The sequence below is a fragment of the Pan troglodytes genome, chromosome 8 (genome assembly GCF_028858775.2).
Source record: "Pan troglodytes isolate AG18354 chromosome 8, NHGRI_mPanTro3-v2.0_pri, whole genome shotgun sequence".
Taxonomy (NCBI): domain Eukaryota; kingdom Metazoa; phylum Chordata; class Mammalia; order Primates; family Hominidae; genus Pan; species Pan troglodytes.
Window position 1 is genome coordinate 110812002 of NC_072406.2, and position 20288 is coordinate 110832289.

Genomic DNA, 20288 nt, shown 5'->3' on the forward strand with positions numbered 1-20288 from the left:
GTGATCTCATTGTTCAATTCCCACCTATGAGTGAGAATATGCGGTGTTTGGTTTTTTGTTCTTGCGATAGTTTACTGAGAATGATGGTTTCCAATTTCATCCATGTCCCTACAAAGGACATGAACTCATCATTTTTTATGGCTGCATAGTATTCCATGGTGTATATGTGCCACATTTTCTTAATCCAGTCTATCATTGTTGGACATTTGGGTTGGTTCCAAGTCTTTGCTATTGTGAATAATGCCGCAATAAACATACGTGTGCATGTGTCTTTATAGCAGCATGATTTATAGTCATTTGGGTATATACCCAGTAATGGGATGGCTGGGTCAAATGGGATTTCTAGTTCTAGATCCCTGAGGAATCGCCACACTGACTTCCACAATGGTTGAACTAGTTGACAGTCCCACCAACAGTGTAAAAGTGTTCCTATTTCTCCACATCCTCTCCAGCACCTGTTGTTTCCTGACTTTTTAATGATTGCCATTCTAACTGGTGTGAGATGATATCTCATAGTGGTTCTGATACTCTTTTTTTTAAAAAAAAGCTGCTTCATTTTAGAGACTCACTTGGCAATAATTAAGACCACTGACATTAATATAACAAAATGTTTCCATTTTCCCATGATATATTGAGCAATTAAAATTATTGCCTGTCTTATACAAGGAAATTTATTCCCAAAGGAAAAGCCTATGGGAAAACAGTGGCATGCTCAGATCCCCATTACCTGTTCACTGATGACAGATTAATTTAAAAGGGTACATAATAGCTGAAATCTCCAAAATGCGTTAGTTGTTTTCTTAAATTTTTCTGAAAACAACCAAACAAAATTATAGTACTATGAGACAGTATGTGCCATAAAAACAACTTTGGAGTTACTTTCAAATTTTTTCCTGGAGGATGAAGGATAGCTTATTAAATGTCAGTTATGAACTTAGTGACAACTAATTATCTTTCGTTTCACAGCAGCTGATAATAAGTAAGAGCAAAAATGGTGAATACCTACTGTTGCCAGGTAACTGCATCTACTGTACTTCCTGCCACCTTCATGAATCTGTAAGGAATAGAAAGAAAAAAGATATTACAACTTAGATTAAACCACATCCCCTAAATCAAAAGGAAATAAACTGAGACAGATTAGACCAATCCTTAAGCAGGTATGCTTTCTGAGAGGATCCTCCATAGCCACAATCATGGCCTAGACACAGCTATTGGAGGTCAAACTATACAGAAAGTGAAAGTAACCATACTTCCAGCTCCCCACACATCCCTCACCATCTGGAAATCAAAATCCCAATAAGGCATTCTATCTACATCTGTCTTCCCAAGCCCACGCCTGATGACTCCCACATCAATTTCCTCATAACCGAAACTTGTCTGTCCCATTTCCTATTCTCTAAGGACTCCAATCTCTGCTAGGAAACAAACAGTAATATTTCCCAAGGATGACAGCACAAAAGATGCCTTTGAAAAACTTCAGGCTTTCCTAGAGCGAGTATGGGAAAACCCAGTTTATTTATACAAGTAAAAAGTACCATCAAATATGCCCCAGTGAGAGGCTGCCACATCTGTCTCCGTGTAGAAGGTTGAGCAGCACAAAGAGAAGTCTATCGTCTACTTTTGGAGCAGCTAAGTAGAGTACTGAGTGTTATCTGACAATCATGCTCAGCTCAAAAGGTAAGCCAGACTTGGTTCCGTGCAGTTAAGCACACATCAAAGCCTTGCCAGCAGTTCCCCAGCTTCTGTGTTTCTGGAGGCTTCAGGAAAATCAATAGGCCAAGAGGATGCATCTGGGGGCCCAAAGATGACACAGGGTCTCTCATAAATTGCATGTTTGTGAATAACTCAATTACCTACCTCCTTCTCCCTATCCACATGTTCTGAGGCCATGTGCTATCATGGTTATAACTACTAGTTGAGGGAGTCATTACCCAGGCACAGGAAACCAAAAGGAGTATCTCAGCTCTTTAAGACATTCCTTTCAGTCCGGAGACCCTGGTGGGGAACTTTTCTTCAGAGGGAGAAGCAATCTTTAATGGTACTTCTTAACTGAAGAATTCTTCCTCCAGGGAGAAGGATGGTGTTTTGTCTAGAAGGCCCTATCTCTACTTTACCCCAGCATAATCTTGCAAGGCAGATGCATGTTGCTCATGCTGTGTGGGTTGCTGTGTATTGCCTAAACAGAGGCTCTGATTTGCTGTGACAGCAGAAGAGAATTGAGTTTCTCTGGAGGAGTACATAAGAGAAACATAGGGCTGGATGCCAGGACTGTTGGTTAGCATTAAAGTGAAGTTTATAAAAGGAGAGGAAAAGAAGAAGGGCAAGGACAGGATGGGTCTGAGAAAGGGGGAAGAAAGAGAGAAGGAAGAGGAGGAGGAGGAGAAGGAGGACGAGGACGGAGGATGAGAAGGCCACAGAAGCCCTGGCTTGGCCTTTGGCTGAATGGTTTTGCCTTTCTTTCTCCAGTACGATTCAGCAGTCCTCAAGCAAGAAAGTAGAAAACGACACATGGGAATGATCGAGGAATAGAACTGGTTTGATGGGCAGGGCCAAAATGTCAACGTGGGCTGGAGGGAATGTAACATTTACTACGTACCTACTGAGTGCCAGCCATTCACATGTTATTTCTTATAATTCTTAAAAATGCCTTGCTTGGTAAGGTGGATATTGTCAGTTCCATTATATAGATTACCAGCTTCCCTATTGCCTAGAGAAGTACATCTCCTAACACTCCAAATAGCCAATTTTTGATGGAGTCATGCCACCCCTCCTAGCAGCAGTCATTGGGAAGCATGGCACAGATATCCTCTGCTTTTGAAGCCCATGGATTTCTCTTCCTCTTTATCTTATCTCCTTTCCCCAGCCCAGGACAATCTCTTTTGGGTTTGGGAGAGTAGCTCCAATCTCCTCACTATTTCTGGCCCTATGCCTCTAAAATTCCTCTTCTGGAATTCAAGAACCAGAAAGACTCATGCAGTATTTGCCTTTTCCTCCTGCCACGCGCTATCCTGTCATAGGCACACAACCAGCTCTTAAATGAATAGAAGGAAAATTGAAAAATACAAGGAGAAAGAAAACAGATTAATATTCAAAATATTATCCCTGCCATCTATGCCACTCTAAGCAGGGAAGATCTGATAATAATCTTAGAAGTAGGATGGCCCAAGAATAAAGAGGAAGAGATGAAATTTTGTACCTCCTTCTCAGATATTCCAAAAATTAAAAAACCTAGACAATCTTAGACACAAATGTCATTTCAAAGAAAGAAATGTAAAAACAAATGTTTACATGGAATTTACTTCTCCAAAATAATTTCTAAAATCTCTGAAATAGAAATATTTTATGTAGGGACAGGGCCAAGATAGCCAACTAGAAGCAGAGATGATCAGAGGCTCCCATAAAAAAAAAAAAAAAAAAAAAAAAAACCATAATAGCGAGCCAATCCTGCACCAACAACCAAGGTATTCAGTTTCTGTCATCAGAACTGACTAGGCAGCTGGCGTGACCCACAGAGAGGAAGGAAGAGCAGTGTGGTGCTGCAGCCCACCTGAGAGCCACACAGGGCAGGGAAGCCCCGATCCTCAGTCAGGAAAGGCAGTCAGTGAGTGTGCTACCCAGCCTGGGAAAATGTGCTTTTTCCATGGAACTGTGTAAACCCATGGATTGGAAGATCCCATTTATGAGCCCACACCACTGGGGCGAGGGTCCTAACCATGGAGCTGCGTAGATTCTCAACAGCCACTAAGCTAGAGTCTGCTTAAGCCTGCTGACCTCCCAGGAGGAGGGGTGACCAGCACCACAGCTGTGGCTCCCTGCTGTCTAAGCCTTTGAGCTCCTTTGGGGGGGGGGGCGCGACAGCCAACTCTGGGACCCATAGCTGCCTAACACACTAAGCTCCCAGGGTGGGGGAAGGCCGGCAGCCATCTCTACAACTCCAGGCTGTGCTTTTCCCCTGCTGGAGCCATGAATAGGGCCTGAACTGAACCCCCAGTGAACCGCAGCAGCCCTATAGAACAGGGACCTGACCACTGCAAGAAAAACAAACAAACAGAAGCAAAAACAACAGCATCAACAAAAAAATGTCCCACAAAAACCCCATCCAAGGGTCAGCAGCCTCAAAGATCGATAGTAGACAAACTCATGAAGATGAGAAAGAAGCAGTGAAAAAAAACACTGGAAACCCAAAAGGCCAGAGTGCCTCTTCTCCTCTAAATGATCACAGTGTCTCTCCAGCAAGGGCACAGAACTGGACAGAGGATGTGATGGATGAATTGACAGAAGTAGGCTTCATTCAGAAGGTGGGTAACAACAAACTCCGCTGAGCTCAAGGAGCATGTTCTAACCCAGTGCAAAGAAGCTAAGAATCTTGATTAAAGGGTACAGGAGCTGCTAACTACCATAAGCAGTTTAGAGAGGAACATAAATAACTTGAAGGAGCTGAAAAACACAGGATGAGAACGTTGTGAAATATACACAAGCATCAACAGCCAAATCAACCAAGTGGAAGAAAGAATATCAGAGTTTGAAGACCATCTTGCTGAAATAAGGCATGCAGACAAGAATAGAGAAAAAAGAATGAAAAGGAATGAACAAACCCTCTGGGAAATATGGGACTATGTAAAAAGACCGAACATATGACTGACTGGAGTACCTGAAAGAGACGGGGAAAATGAAACCAAGTTGGAAAACACACTTCAGGATATTATCCAGAAAAACTTCCTCAACCTAGCAAGATAGGCCAACATTCAAATTGAGGAAATACAGAGAACCCCACTAAGATAATCTACGAGAAGATCAACCCAAAGAAACGTAATGATCAGATTCCTCAAGGTCAAAATGAAGAAAAAATGTTAAGGGCAGCCAGAGAGAAAGGCCAGGTCACCTACAAAGGGACTACAATCAGACTAACAGTGGTCCTCTCAGCAGAAACCCTGCAAGCCAGAAGAGAGTGGGGGCCAATATTCAACATTCTTAAACCAACAAAGATCAAAAGAGACAAAGAAGGCCATTACATAATGGTAAAGGAATCAATTCAACAAGAAGAGCTAACTATCCTAAATATATATGCACCCAATACAGGAGCACCCAGATTCATAAAGCAAGTCCTGAGTGACCTACAAAGAGACTTAGACTCCCACACAATAATAATGGGAGACTTTAACACCCCACTGTCAACATTAGACAGATCAACGAGACAGAAAGTTAACAAGGATACCCAGGAATTGAACTCAACTCTGCACCAAGCGGACCTAATAGACACCTACAGAACTCTCCACCCCAAATCAACAGAATATACATTTTTTTCAGCACCACACCACACCTATTCCAAAATTGACCACAGAGTTGGAAGTAAAGCTCTCCTCAGCAAATGTAAAAGATCAGAAATTATAACAAACTCTCTCAGACCACAGTGCAATCAAACTAGAACTCAGGATTAAGAAACTCACTCAAAACCACTCAATTACATGGAAACTGAACAACCTGCTCCTGAATGACTACTGGGTACATAACGAAATGAAGGCAGAAATAAAGATGTTCTTTGAAACCAACGAGAACAAAGACACAACATACCAGAATCTCTGGGACACATTCAAAGCAGTGTGAAGAGGGAAATTTATAGCACTAAATGCCCACAAGAGAAAGCAGGAAAGATCCAAAATTGACACCCTAACATCACAATTAAAAGAACTAGAAAAGCAAGAGCAAACACATTCAAAAGCTAGCAGAAGGCAAGAAATAACTAAAATCAGAGCAGAACTGAAGGAAATAGAGACACAAAAAACCCATCAAAAAATTAATGAATCCAGGAGCTGGTTTTCTGAAAGGATCAACAAAACTGATAGACTGCTAGCAAGACTAATAAAGAAGAAAAGAGAGAAGAATCAAATAGACGCAATAAAAAATGATAAAGGGGATATCACCACCAATCCCACAGAAATACAAACTACCATCAGAGACTACTACAAACACCTCTACACAAATAAACTAGAAAATCTAGAAGAAATGGATAAATTCCTCCACACATACACCCTCCCAAGACTAAACCAGGAAGAAGTTGACTCTCTGAATAGACCAATGACAGGCTCTGAAATTGTGGCAATAATCAATAGCTTACCAAACAAAAAGAGTCCAGGACCAGATGGATTCACAGCCGAATTCTACCAGAGGTACAAGGAGGAACTGGTACCATTCCTTCTGAAACTATTCCAATCAATAGAAAAAGAGGGAATCCTCCCTAACTCATTTTATGAGGCCAGCATCATCCTGATACTAAAGCCTGGCAGAGACACAACAAAAAAAGAGAATTTTAGACCAATATCCTTGATGAACATCGATGTAAAAATCCTCAATAAAATACTGGCAAACCGAATCCAGCAGCACATCAAAAAGCTTATCCACCATGATCAAGTGGGCTTCATCCCTGGGATGCAAAGCTGGTTCAATATACACAAATCAATAAATGTAATCCAGCATATAAACAGAACCAAAGACAAAAACCACATGATTATCTCAACAGATGCAGAAAAGGCCTTTGACAAAATTCAACAACACTTCATGCTAAAAACTCTCAATAAATTAGGTATTGATGGGACGTATCTCAAAATAATAAGAGCTATCTATGAGAAACCCACAGCCAATATCATACTGAATGGGCAAAAACTGGAAGCATTCCCTTTGAAAACTGGCACAAGACAGAGATGCCCTCTCTCACCACTCCTATTCAACATAGTGTTGGAAGTTCTGGCCAGGGCAATTAGGCAGGAGAAGGAAATAAAGGGTATTCAATTAGGAAAAGGGGAAGTCAAATTGTCCCTGTTTGCAGATGACATGATTATATATCTAGAAAATCCCATTGTCTCAGCCCAAAATCTCCTTAAGCTGATAAGCAACTTCAGCAAAGTCTCAGGATACAAAATCAATGTACAAAAATCACAAGCATTCTTATACACCAATAACAGACAAACAGAGAGCCAAATCATGAGTGAACTCCCATTCACAATTGCTTCAAAGAGAATAAAATCCCTAGGAATCCAACTTACAAGGGACGTGAAAGACCTCTTCAAGGAGAACTACAAACCACTGCTCAATGAAATAAAAGAGGATGCAAACGAATGGAAGAACATTCCATGCTCATGGGTAGGAAGAATCGATATCATGAAAATGGCCATACTGCCCAAGGTCATTTATAGATTCAATGCCATCCCCATCAAGATACCAATGACTTTCTTCACAGAATTGGAAAAAAACTACTTTAAATTTCATATGGAACCAAAAAAGAGCCTGCATCACCAAGTCAATCGTAAGCCAAAAGAATAAAGCTGGAGGCATCATGCTGCCTGACTTCAAACTATACTACAAGGCTACAGTAACCAAAACAGCATGGTACTGGTACCAAAACAGAGACATAGATCAATGGAACAGAACAGAGCCCTCAGAAATAACGCCGCATATCTACAACTATCTGATCTTTGACAAACCTGAGAAAAACAAGCAATGGGGAAAGGATTCCCTATTTAATAAACGGTGCTGGGAAAACTGGCTAGCCATATGGAGAAAGCTGAAACTGGATCCCTTCCTTACACCTTATACAAAAATTAATTCAAGATGGATTAAAGACTTAAACATTAGACCTAAAACCATAAAAACCCTAGAAGACAACCTAGGCATTACTATCCAGGACATAGGCATGGGCAAGGACTTCATGTCTAAAACACCAAAAGCAATGGCAACAAAAGACAAAATTGACAAATGGGATCTAATTATACTAAAGAGCTTCTGCACAGCAAAAGAAACTACCATCAGAGTGAACAGGCAACCTACAAAATGGGAGAAAATTTTTGCAACCTACTCATCTGACAGTGGGCTAATATCCAGAATCTACAATGAACTCAAACAAATTTACAAGAAAAAAACAAACAACCCCATCAAAAAGTGGGCGAAGGACATGAACAGACACTTCTCAAAAGAAGACATTCATGCAGCCAAAAAACACATGAAAAAATGCTCACCATCACTGGGCATCAGAGAAATGCAAATCAAAACCACAATGAGATACCATCTCACACCAGTTAGAATGGCAATCATTAAAAAGTCAGGAAACAACAGGTGCTGGAGAGGATGTGGAGAAATAGGAACACTTTTACACTGTTGGTGGGACTGTAAACTAGTTCAACCATTGTGGAAGTCAGTGTGGCGATTCCTCAGGGATCTAGAACTAGAAATCCCATTTGACCCAGCCATCCCATTACTGGGTATATACCCAAAGCATTATAAATCATGCTGCTATAAAGACACATGCACACGTATGTTTACTGCGGCACTATTCACAATAGCAAAGACTTGGAACCAACCCAAATGTCCAACAATGATAGACTGGATTAAGAAAATGTGGCACATATACACCATGGAATACTATGCAGCCATAAAACACGATGAGTTCATGTCCTTCTTAGGGACATGGATGAAATTGGAAATCATCATTCTCAGTAAACTATCGCAAGAACAAAAAACCAAACACCAAATATTCTCACTCATAGGTGGGAACTGAACAATGAGAACACATGGACACAGGAAGGGGAACATCACACTCTGGGGACTGTTGTGGGGTGGGGGGAGGGGGGAGGGATAGCTTTAGGAGATATACCTAATGCTAAATGACGAGTTAATGGGTGCAGCACACCAGCATGGCACATGCATACATATGTAACTAACCTGCACATTGTGCACATGTACCCTAAAACTTAAAGTATAATAATAATAAAATAAAATAAAATGAAAATAGTTTTAAACCCAGAATTTCAAATCCAGCCAAACTAAGCTTCATAAATGAAGGAGAAATAAAATCATTTCCAGACAAGCAAATGCTGAGGGATTTTGTCACCACCAGCCTGCCTTGCAAGAGCTCCTAAAGGAAGCACTAAATATGTAAAGGAAAAAACCAGTACCAGCCACTGCAAAAACATACCAAAATATAAAGACCAATGACACTATGAAGAAGCTGCATCAACAAGTGTGCAAAATAGCCAGATAGCATCATGATGGCAGGATCAAATTTACACATAACAATATTAACCTTAAATGTAAATGGGCTAAATGCCCCAATAAAAGACACAGGCTGTCAAATTGGATAAAGAGTCAAGACCCATTGGTGTGCTGTATTCAGGAGGCCCATCTCATGTGCGAAGACACACATAGGCTCAAAATAAAGGGATGGAGGAATATTTACCAAGCAAATGGAACACTCACACAAAAAGCAGGGGTTGCAATCCTAGTCTCTAATGAAACAGACTTTAAACCAACAGAGATCAAAAAAGACAAAGAAGGGCATTACATAATGTTAAAGGAATCGATTCAACAAGAAGAGCCAACTATCCTAAATATAAATGCACCCAATACAGAAGCACCCAGATTCATAATACAAGTTCTTAGAGACCTATAAAGAGACTTAGACTCACACATAATAATAGTGGGAGACTTTAACACCCCACTGTCAATATTAGACAGATCAACGAGACAGAAAATTAACAAGGATATTCAGGACTTAAACTCAGCTCTGGATCAAGTGGCCCTAATAGACATCTACAGAACTCTCCACCACAAGTCAACCACATGGCACTTATTCTAAAATCAACCACACAATTGGAAGTAAAACACTTCTCAGGAAATGCAAAAGAATGGAAATCGTAACAGTCTCTCAGACCACAGTGCAATCAAATTAGAACTCAAGATTAAGAAACTCACTCAGAAATCACACAACCACTTGGAATTTGAACAACTTGCTCCTGAATGACTCCTGAGTAAATAATTAAATTAAGGAAGAAATAAAGAAGTTCTTTGAAACCAATGAAAACAGAGACGAGACAACGTACCAGAATCTCTGGGACACAGCTAGAGCAGAGGGAAATTTACAGCACTAAATGCCAACATCAGAAAGCTGGAAAGATGTCAAATCAACACCCTAACATCACAGTTAAAAGAGCTAGAGAAGCAAGAGCCAACAAATCCAAAAGCTAGCAGAAGAGAAGAAATAACTAAGATCAGAGCAGAATTGAAGGAGATAGATGCATGAAAAACCCTTCAAGAAAAAAAACAATGAATCCAGGAGCTGGTTTTTAGTAAAAATTAACAAAATAGATAGACTGCTAACTAGACTAATAAAGAAGAAAAGAGAGAAGAATCAAACAGACACAATAAAAAATGATAAAGGAGATATCACCACTTACCCCACAGAAATACAAACTACCATCAGAAAATGCTATAAACACCTCTACACAAACAAACTTGAAAATCTAGAAGTGGATACATTCCTGGAAACATATACCCTCCCAAGACTAAACCAGGAAGAAGCTGAATCCCTGAATAAACCAATAGCAAGTACTGAAATTTAGGCAGTAATTAATAGCCTACCAACCAAAAAAGGTCTAGGACCAGACAGATCACAGCTGAATTCTACCAGAGGTACAAAGAAGAGCTGGTACCAGTCCTTCTGAAACTATTCCAAACAATTGAAAAGGAGGGACTCCTCCCTAGCTCATTTTATGAGGCCAGCATCATCCTGATACCAGAACCTGGCAGAGACACAACAAAAAAAGAAAACTTCAGGCCAATATCGAAGCAAAAATCCTCAATAAAATGCTGGCAAACTAAATCCAGCAGCACATCAAGAAACTTATCCACCGTGATCAAGTCGGCTTCATCCCTGGGATGCAGGGCTGGTTCAACATATGCAAGTCAATAAACATAATCCATCACATAAACAGAACCACTGACAAAAATCACATGATAATCTCAATAGATGCAGAAAGCCCCTTTGATAAAAATCAACATCTCTTCATGTTAGAAACTCTCAATAAAATAGGTATTCATGGAACATATCTCAAAATAATGAGCTATGTGTGACAAACCTACAGCCAATATCATACTGAATGGGCAAAAGCTGGAAGCATTGCCTTTGAAAACTGGCCAAGACAAGGATGCCCTCTCTCACCACTCCTATTCAACATAGTATTGGAAATTCTGGACAGACAATCATCAAAGAGAAAGAAATAAAGAGTATTCAAATAGGAAGAGAGGAAGTCAAGTAGTCTCTGTTTGCAGAAGACATGATTCTGTATTTAGAAAACCCCATCATCTCAGCCCAAAAACTCCTTAAGCTGATAAACAACTTCAGCAAAGTCTCAGGAGACAAAATCAAAGTGCAAAAATCACAAGCATTCCTATACACCAATAGACAAACAGCCAAATCATGAATGAACTCCTATTCACAATTGCTACAAAGAGAATAAAATACCTAGGGATACAGCTAACAAGGGATGTGAAGGACTCTTCAAGGAGAACTACAAACCACTGCTCAAGAAAATCAGAGGACACAAACAAATGGAAAAACATTCCATCCTCATGGATAGGAAGAATCAATACCGTGAAAATGGCCACACTGCCCAAAGTAATTTACAGATTCAATGCTATTCCCATCAAACTACCATTGACATTTTTCACAGAGTTAGAAAAAACTACTTTAAATTTCATATGGAACCAAAAAAAAAGCCCAGATAGCCAAGACAATCCTAAGCAAAAAGAAGGAAGCTAGAGGCATCATGCTACCTGACTTCAAACTATACTACAAGGCTACAGTATTTAAAACAGCATGGTACTTGTCCCAAAACAGACATAAAGACCAATGGAACAGAACAGAGACCTCAGATATAACACCACACATCTACAACCATCTGATCTTCGACAAACTGGACAAGACAAACAATGGAGAAAGGATTCCCTATTTAATATATTGTGCTGGGAAAACTGGCTAGCCATATGCAGAAAACTGAAACTTGACCTCTTCCTTACACCTTATACAAACATTAACTCAAGATGGATTAAAGACTTAAATGTAAAACCCCAAACCATAAGAACCCTAGAAGAAAACCTAGGCAATATCATTCAGGACATAGGCATGGGCAAAGGCTTCATGACGAAAATGCCAAAAGCAACTGCAACCAAAGACAAAATTGACGAATGGGATCTAATTAAACTAAGAGCTTCTGCCCAGCAAAAGAAACTACAATCAGAGCAAACAGGCAACATACAGAATGGGAGAAAAGTTTTGCAATCTGCCCATCTAACAAAGGTCTAATATCCAGAATCTACAAGGAACTTAAACAAATTTACAAGAAAAAAACAACCCCATAAAAACTGGGCAAAGGATATGAACAGACACTTCTCAAAAGAAGATATTAATGTGGTGAACAAATATATGAAAAAAAGCTCAACAGCATTGATCATTAGAGAAATGCAAATCAAAACCACAATGAGATACCATCTCACATCATTCACAATGGCAGTTATTTCAAAAGTCAAGAAACAATAGATGCTGGCGAAGCTGCGGAGAAATAGGAATGCTTTTACACTGTTGGTGGGAATGTAAATTAGTTCAACCATTGTGGAAGATGGCGTGGCAATTCCTCAAGGATCTAGAACCAGAAATACCATTTGACCTAGCCATCCCATTACTGGGTACGCACCCAAAGGAATATAAATAATTCTACTATGAAGACATATGCACATGTATGTTTATTGTAGCGCTATTTACAATAGCAAAGACATGGAACCAACCCAAATGCCCTTTAATGATAGACTAAATAAAGAAAATGTGGTACAGACACACCATGGAATAATACGCAGCCTTAAAAGGAATGAAATCATGTCCTTTGCAGTGACATGGGTGAAGCCGGAAGCCATTATCCTCAGCAAACTAACACAGGAACAGAAAACCAAACACTGCATGTTCTCACTCATAAGTGGGAGCTGAACAATGAGAACACATGGACACAGGGAGGGGAGCAACACACACTGGGTCCAGTCACGGGGTGGGGGAGTGAGGAGAGGGAGAGCATTAGCATAAATAGCTAATGCATGCCGGGCTTAAAACCTAGATGACGGGTTTGATAGGTGCAGGATGCCACCATGACACACGTAGACCTATGTAACAAACCTACATGTCCTGCACTTGTATCCTGGAACTTAAAGTAAAATTCAAAACAAAAGAAATATTTTATGTGAAACTGTTTTATAATCATATACAAATAACCATAATGAAAACAATACTGACATTAATAGAGCTTTGTCATAAAATGCTTTTCAGTTTCTTATATGTATAGCTTCCCATAGTCCTCAAAACATAGATATTTCTGTATTTCAGTGGAGGAGGTTGTGAGATTATGAGACTTGCTCAAATTCATGTAGTTAGTGCAGGCTAAACTCAGGTTCTGATTCCAAATCCGATCATCTTTCCAGTATCTTATGCTGCCTCCAAGCTGTTTTCACTGAGGCTAGGAAGTATAGTAAACTCTAAGATACAAAAAATTAGCTGAATTTTTGCTTGGAGAAAACGCTACCATATTGATCAGAAAAAGGAAAAAGCTGGAGCACCTTCTTTGCTTGTTAGCTTCCTCTCACAGACTTGAGCCCTTCAATGCTTATTGTAAGACAATGTGCTGGATGCAGGTATCAAAAGACGACTGGCTCAGGGCCTCTGCTACAAGACAACCACAATGAAGCCCAGGAGACAGAAATGTGGACAAGGACATACCAAAATTTCTGTGTGCTGTAACAGATTATTAGTTTGTACCAGTAGTACAGTAAGAGGACCTCAGTAAGAGGAGCAGTTAGGTCTGCCTTATGGTGTCAGAAGGAATACAGATTAAGAAAACCTTCATATTGTCTACAATGTTGAATATGAGATTGAAAGAAGGGTAGGATTTTGCCAGGAGGAGCAGCCCAGGCAAAGAATAGCATGAGCAAAACAAGGAAGAGTCAAAATGAGCTGTTCACAGAAGTCCAGTATGGATAGATGTCAGGGAACAAGTAAGGGAATGGCAGGAGGTCAGGTTGGTCAGATCACTAGGAGCTACCCTGTGTTGCCTTTATAAGTCTGGCCTTTACCCTTAACAACAAGGTACAAGTCCAGGTCCTATTTACCTTTGTATGATTAGCACCCAACATAATATTGTAAAATATAGCCAGCTCGTCTTCCACGTATGTTTGTTGAATTTATTCCATCTTTAAACACACACAAGAGATTCTCAGGATCAGATTTGCATTTCAGGATCTGGCTAAATACTGAAATGAAAGATACTGGTGAAGATAAGCTGGCAAGAGATTACTACAGAGACATGGGAGGCTTTGAAATGTAGGAATGAAAAAAAAAAGGCCCACTTTAGAAACACTGTTGGTGTGCTCAAGAGAAAGAAGGGAATGCCAAAATTTTAATTGCAATAATGAATGCTATTATCCAAGATGAGACCCAGGAGAGGACTTTCAATGCCACTGCTGGTAAATATATTCCAGTCCTTCTGAATATGCCTCAAATAACTTGAAGTACTAGTCATTGATATTAACAGCCCTATATTCATAAGAAAATTAAGACCAAATAAATCATTAATGCCCTACTTGGCTAAAAGTCTCTGGACAGGCAATTCAGAACATTTCTAATTTGGCATGTTGAAAATTGGAAACTGGTCCTTCATGACACTATAATCAGGAGATCCTCATATGCACTGAATAGTTTTCTCTGCTATATGTGAGAATTAAGTCCTCATATAATGTTCTATTAACTAAAGGAACATTATATAAAAAATGAGAAAACTATTATTTAAATGTTAGTGATATTTAAAGTACTGTTATTGTATTCTCTCCACATCTGCACCCTACATCTCAAAGAAAATCCATAATATCTATAATTAAATAGGAAATATCCTGAGCCCATAAGTAGAATAGTATATAGTTTACAGAAAAATATTTTAAAATCAGATATAGGAAAAGAGCTGCCATGATCCTACAGAGGAAAATCAATTATTCTTCTTAAACCAATTTATAGGCTTAATGAAATTCGAATAAAAAGTCCCAGCAGATATTTTTCAAGCTTTACAAAACCATTCTAACATTCATCTGGAAGAAGCCAAGAAAATTTTGAAAAATTGGAATAATGAAGGGGCATTTATTGGATCTACCATATATTATCATGAAATTTGTAATGATTAAAACATTCAAGATTTAGTAAGGAGATCTATGGAATAAAATTTTAAAAACTATATAAGAATTTATTACATAAAAAGGAATTCAGTATGTGAAAAACTGAAGCATTTTGAAATGTGCTATGTGATTTGTTGTCTACTTGGGAAAAAAATTAAAGTCAGATCCTCACCTAATATTCTGTATAAGAAATCAAAATATTAAAATGTAGTTTAGTTTCATTATATTTAAAAAATTTCAGGCCGGGCGCGGTGGCTCACGCCTGTAATCCCAGTACTTTGGGAGGCTGAGGTGGGCGGATCACGAGGTCAGTAGATCAAGACTATCCTCACTAACAATGTGAAACCCTGTCTCTACTAAAAATACAAAAAATTAGCTGGGCGTGGTGGCGGGCGCCCGTAGTCCCAGCTACTTGAGAGGCTGAGGCAGAAGAATGGCCTGAACCCAGGAGGCAGAGCTTGCAGTGAGCCGAGATCACACCACTGCACTCCAGCCTGGGCGACAGAGTGAGACTACGTCTCAAAAAAAAAAAAAATTCAATCCCAATTTAATATTTTTAGACAAATTATATTATTTTTTAACCTTAGTGGTATATTGAAGCAGTAGAAAAGTTGTTTTACCTGACTTTGAGGAAACACCATTATTAAGTATGTGCTCATGTAAAAATTGCTGTAAGCTACATTTTTTCCTTTTTCCTTCCTAACAAAATGATGAGATCAACTTCAACCATATGGAAGCATTTCTACACTTAGTTTGAGGAGGAAAAAATCAAATTTGCAAACAATGTCAAACAAAATATGCATTTCCAAATTCTAGCAAGATGACCAAACACATCCTTCTCTTTTTAGAAAGACCTCATCTAAAATAGGACAACTATTCTGTTTCCAGAAGTCTTCGAATAATATTTATATTTTTTAAAAACTAGAAAAGGAAAGCCAACCACAGAAATAACTCATGAAGAAAAATAATTAGATACAATTCCAAAGAACAGCTATTACAGTCAATGAGTTTGGAGTATTCTCCCTGCCCCCATGAAACTTCCCTGAACGTTAGGCTTTCTATATCTTATATGCAGAAATCTATACCATTCCTATACTCCATTTTTATATCTGTATTGACACTGTGGAGGACAATTCCAAAAAGATCATTATTTTCTTTGTTCAAATCTAACATTGATAGATTGTTCTGCTCTCTAGTTCTGCCTGTTTCTCAGAAACTGGCCCAAACCACATAAATGAACAACTTCAACACAGCTGCAAAATGCTCAGCAACAGTAATATTAGAGGTGGAATAACATGCACACGGAATAGTGCTGTCAGGAGTGAAATTCCACTGGGAGAGTGAAATTCTGTTTAGGGTCTGGTATTATCCAAGGACTTTCTACCATTCACTTCCATTCTAACCCCTAGATTTAGGTCTATGAAGGTACAAGTTAATGATGACTCAGGCTGTGAATACTGACAAGAGTGGAATATCTTGGTTTTCCAAGGTTGGATGTTTCCATAGCTGAATTATGGTGACAGAAATCTGGACTATGATCTCAGAGGACAAGGGGTCTTTGCCCTCATGCTGATCTTCAGTCACACAGAAAAGTGTAAGAGAGGGAAGAGGACAGGGCCTGTATCTAATGAAATTGGCCAGTGCCAGGCAGACATTTCGGTATTTGGGGGCCTTCCCATCAGGGCCATTCTGCTACTATAGAAAATAACAAAATATCTCCTTTCATTATGAGAGTTCCTACCCCCACCCAACAGGGGACTCCAAATCTGGGAGAATTTCTTTCCTTTGTTATCCACCTGCACATATGATGTATCTGAAATATTGTTGAGCCTTCTCTCCCAGGGCATATCACAGCTCTCTATTATAATAAGGCCCATCTTTACTCATGGTCTTTGGGGTTTGATTTCTACTTCTGGATCACAGATTGCAACCCTAAAATCTGATTTCTGAATTTTGCTCCCAGGAAAGGGGATAAATCCTTCACCAGGAACTGGATATCCAACTGAGTACATACTTTAATAAGAGCATAGCAGCCTGATCTTTCCTGTCCACAAAGAGAATCTTTGGTTATGTTAACTAACACAAATAAGATGTGACAGCCATTCTACACAAAAGCCTAGGGAAAGCTTGTGAGAAAATAATTCATCCTGAGTTATAGTAAACCAGGCTGAACTCTAGATAAACAACATTTTGGGGCATCTTTCATTTGGTCCAAAGCCACTTACTTTTTCATGGTTAATTATATGTCGAGCTAGACTGGGTGCTACATAGAAGAAATGAAATATTGACCTCTCTCTCTCTTTCTCCCTTTCTCCTTCTCTCCCTCACCTTCAGTCCTCCATTTCTTTCTCCTTTACTCACTCCTTGCCTCTCCTCTCCCCATCCCTATTTATGTATATTAATAATATCACATTGGCAGTGGACCAATAAAAAGTATATAGTTATATGTTTGTCGACTTTAATGGCTAGTGCAGATCTCTATTTAGGCTTCCCTTGGAGCTTATGTTTTCCTTAGTTTGATAGGTTTATAGAGGCTTAAATATACAGGAATTAAGATGGGTGAGACTCTTCGACCAATCCATCTTGTTGATAAAAGTTACTTCCTTGCAGTTTAATTTAAGGAGAATCCTGAATGAAGAAAGGAAAAAATAAGTTAATTACCATTTGCCGACTGACAGGCATTTGGTAAGCAGATTATCTATTTTACAACTCTATAAGGTTGGTATTATTTATCTCATTTTCTAGATAAGAAACTGTGCTCAAGATCACACAGGCAGTTAATTGCAGAGCTGGGATTCAAACCCAATTCTGATTCTAAAGCCCTTGTTATAACCATGCAGAGTTGGCAAATTTGTACTACATGTGGTGTTGTTCCTTTTTGCTGAGCCTATAGTAAGAGAGCTCAATACTCCCTCATTTATCTCAGAATTGGCCTAAGATTTTTTCTCAAGATAGAGTGCCAGGCCCTGTTTACTAAAACTGGCACCCAAGATGAAGCCTATTTGCTGCCAGTGAAGGGTTGAGAGATGGGAGGCTATAGGACAATGTCTGGAACAAGATAGAGGCAGATGTGAGAGAATAACACATATAGGAGGACCAAATAGATTTGCTTGATTGGAAAGAAGAAAAAGACAGGGAAATGGGGGATGATGAGAAAAGATGATGAAAGAGATCTGGAAGGCTCTGGCTGGAGCTGGAAGGTGCTGGTTAGAAGATCATGATACACACCCCTTGACAGTCCAAAATGCTGCTGAGGAAGTTGTAAAGACTTGGATTCAAGCAAAGAAGGCTCTAATAACCTGAAATGATTTGACCTGGCTGTAGGGCCTGGTGAGAAGGAGGAAAAATGCATCAGGATTTTGTTATTTATTTCACATGAAAAAGCAAACTTTTTCTTTTGGAGCTTAAGCCCTGCTATAAACCTGACTGTAAGTGTGAACATTGAGGAACTGAGGTTGAGAAGAACTGTATTTTATTTTGTATGCTAGACTATTTAGCTTAATTGAAATATGAAGATTCAGAAAAATAGCATCACTGAATAGCAAGAGCATGGGCCCCAGAGTCAGACACTTATCTGATTTGTGACCTGGCTCCACAGTTCATTAGCCATGTGACCTTGGGTAAGTTGTTTAACTTCCTTGATCCATGTCATATGGAAAGAACAGAACCTATTTCCCAAAAGTGTTGTGAGAATTAACAAGAAAACGAGAAACAAAGGTAGTGTCTGGTACACTGTTGGCACTCAATAAATGTCAGTTTCCTCTTCTTGGTTCTGGTTTTTGAGCTTTGTAAATCATTTAATATTTGTGCACCTACATTCTTTGATCTGTAAAATAAAGATAATAAAACTTGCTTTGCCTATATTACAGGGTAGTGGTTCTCATACATTAGTGTGTAAAGAATTATTTGAGGTCTTTATTCAAAATGCCAATATCTGGCTCACATCCCCACACATTGCTTCAGGAGGTCTGAGCTGGAGCCTAAGAATCATGCTGCATGCTTAGCAATCCCTCTAGGTGCTTCTAATGCAGGAGGACCATGGACTATACTTCTGACAAATTCTGATCTTAGCAGCACCTATAAGGGGAGAGCATTCTTGGAGGGGAAAGCAGGGTTGTGAGGGAAAGAAGAGGGAACAGAGGAAAAACTGGAAAATAAGAAAGTGAGGAAGAATATTTCTCAAGACCATCTGACTAGTAAAGTGTCAAATCGAAGTCTATGTTTCAGGACTCCAGCCTCCATCTCCAATGTTCGACAGACTGACTTCTCTGGTATTAGAGACAGAGAGAAACATCCTCCATTATAATGACAGTATTTTTTTTGTTGTTGTTAAAATTAGAAGAAAAAAAACAAGTTTAAGTTTGAAAAAAATTGTTATATGTCTTTATACCAATGGAGTGTAAATATAATTTTTAATATGTCTTTAAGGAAGGGACTCATGAAGTCAAAAGTGCCTTGGGCCCATAAAAGTCACAATGGAAGTCTGTGTATAGGAATACAGTAAAATTTCCATCCTCATCCTCTTATACAGCTTTCATACCTACCCATGCTTTGAGGAAAAGATGGAATCAATAAATCAGGATTAGGCACTTAGTAGAAGTGTTGGTGATTAGACACAACTAAAGACAGAAATCTGGATATAAAATGGCAATTTTTCTATTTGTGCTTTATTGAACATATAGCATATATCATGTGGTCTGCCATGATGGCAAAGACCATTATTTGCTTCCTAGTTTTGTCCTGCTTCTATCTCCTTTGCTCAACTTTAAATGCTTCCCATAGCTCTCTGAGCCACGATAGGAGCAGAAAACTGTCTAGCTTTCTATTCTAACACAGGTTCAGGTTAGAATATTCCACTAGCAATTCTGTAGAATGTTGGATTAACTTCCATTCTTCATTCTTCACTCATTCAACAAACTGGAGTACCTATAATGTACCAGGCTTGTTGCTAGCACTGCATATACAATAGTAAATACAACATACTTCTTGCTCTTATGGAATTTATAATCTATAAAGGACAAGCAAACAAACAATAAATATATAGTTAGAAAGTATAACTATCTATAGCCTGTTAGTTTAGATAGAGAATTACTTTGCTAGATGACTCAAGAAAGCACTCTGATGGATGAGAAGAAACCAGCCATGTGGGGAGGAGACTGCTCTAGCATGGTACTAGCTTAGCACATAACCAGGCCCATGAGGACTGAGTGAGGTAAGAAAAAGAGAATGTGGTAGAAGATAAAAATGAAGATCTGGATAGA

At 39.1% G+C, this 20288-nt stretch overlaps 1 protein-coding gene across 2 annotated transcripts in view; it reads right to left on the minus strand.

Moving 5' to 3' along the window:
• HPSE2 (heparanase 2 (inactive)) overlaps nucleotides 1-20288 on the minus strand; it is a 778452-nt gene that overhangs the window by 237827 nt on the left and 520337 nt on the right. For both annotated transcript variants that reach the window (XM_054659851.2, XM_001166372.7), the window contains one exon: nucleotides 1007-1054. In XM_054659851.2, the coding sequence (XP_054515826.1) occupies nucleotides 1007-1054 (48 nt within the window). The remainder of the gene's footprint in view (nucleotides 1-1006; nucleotides 1055-20288) is intronic.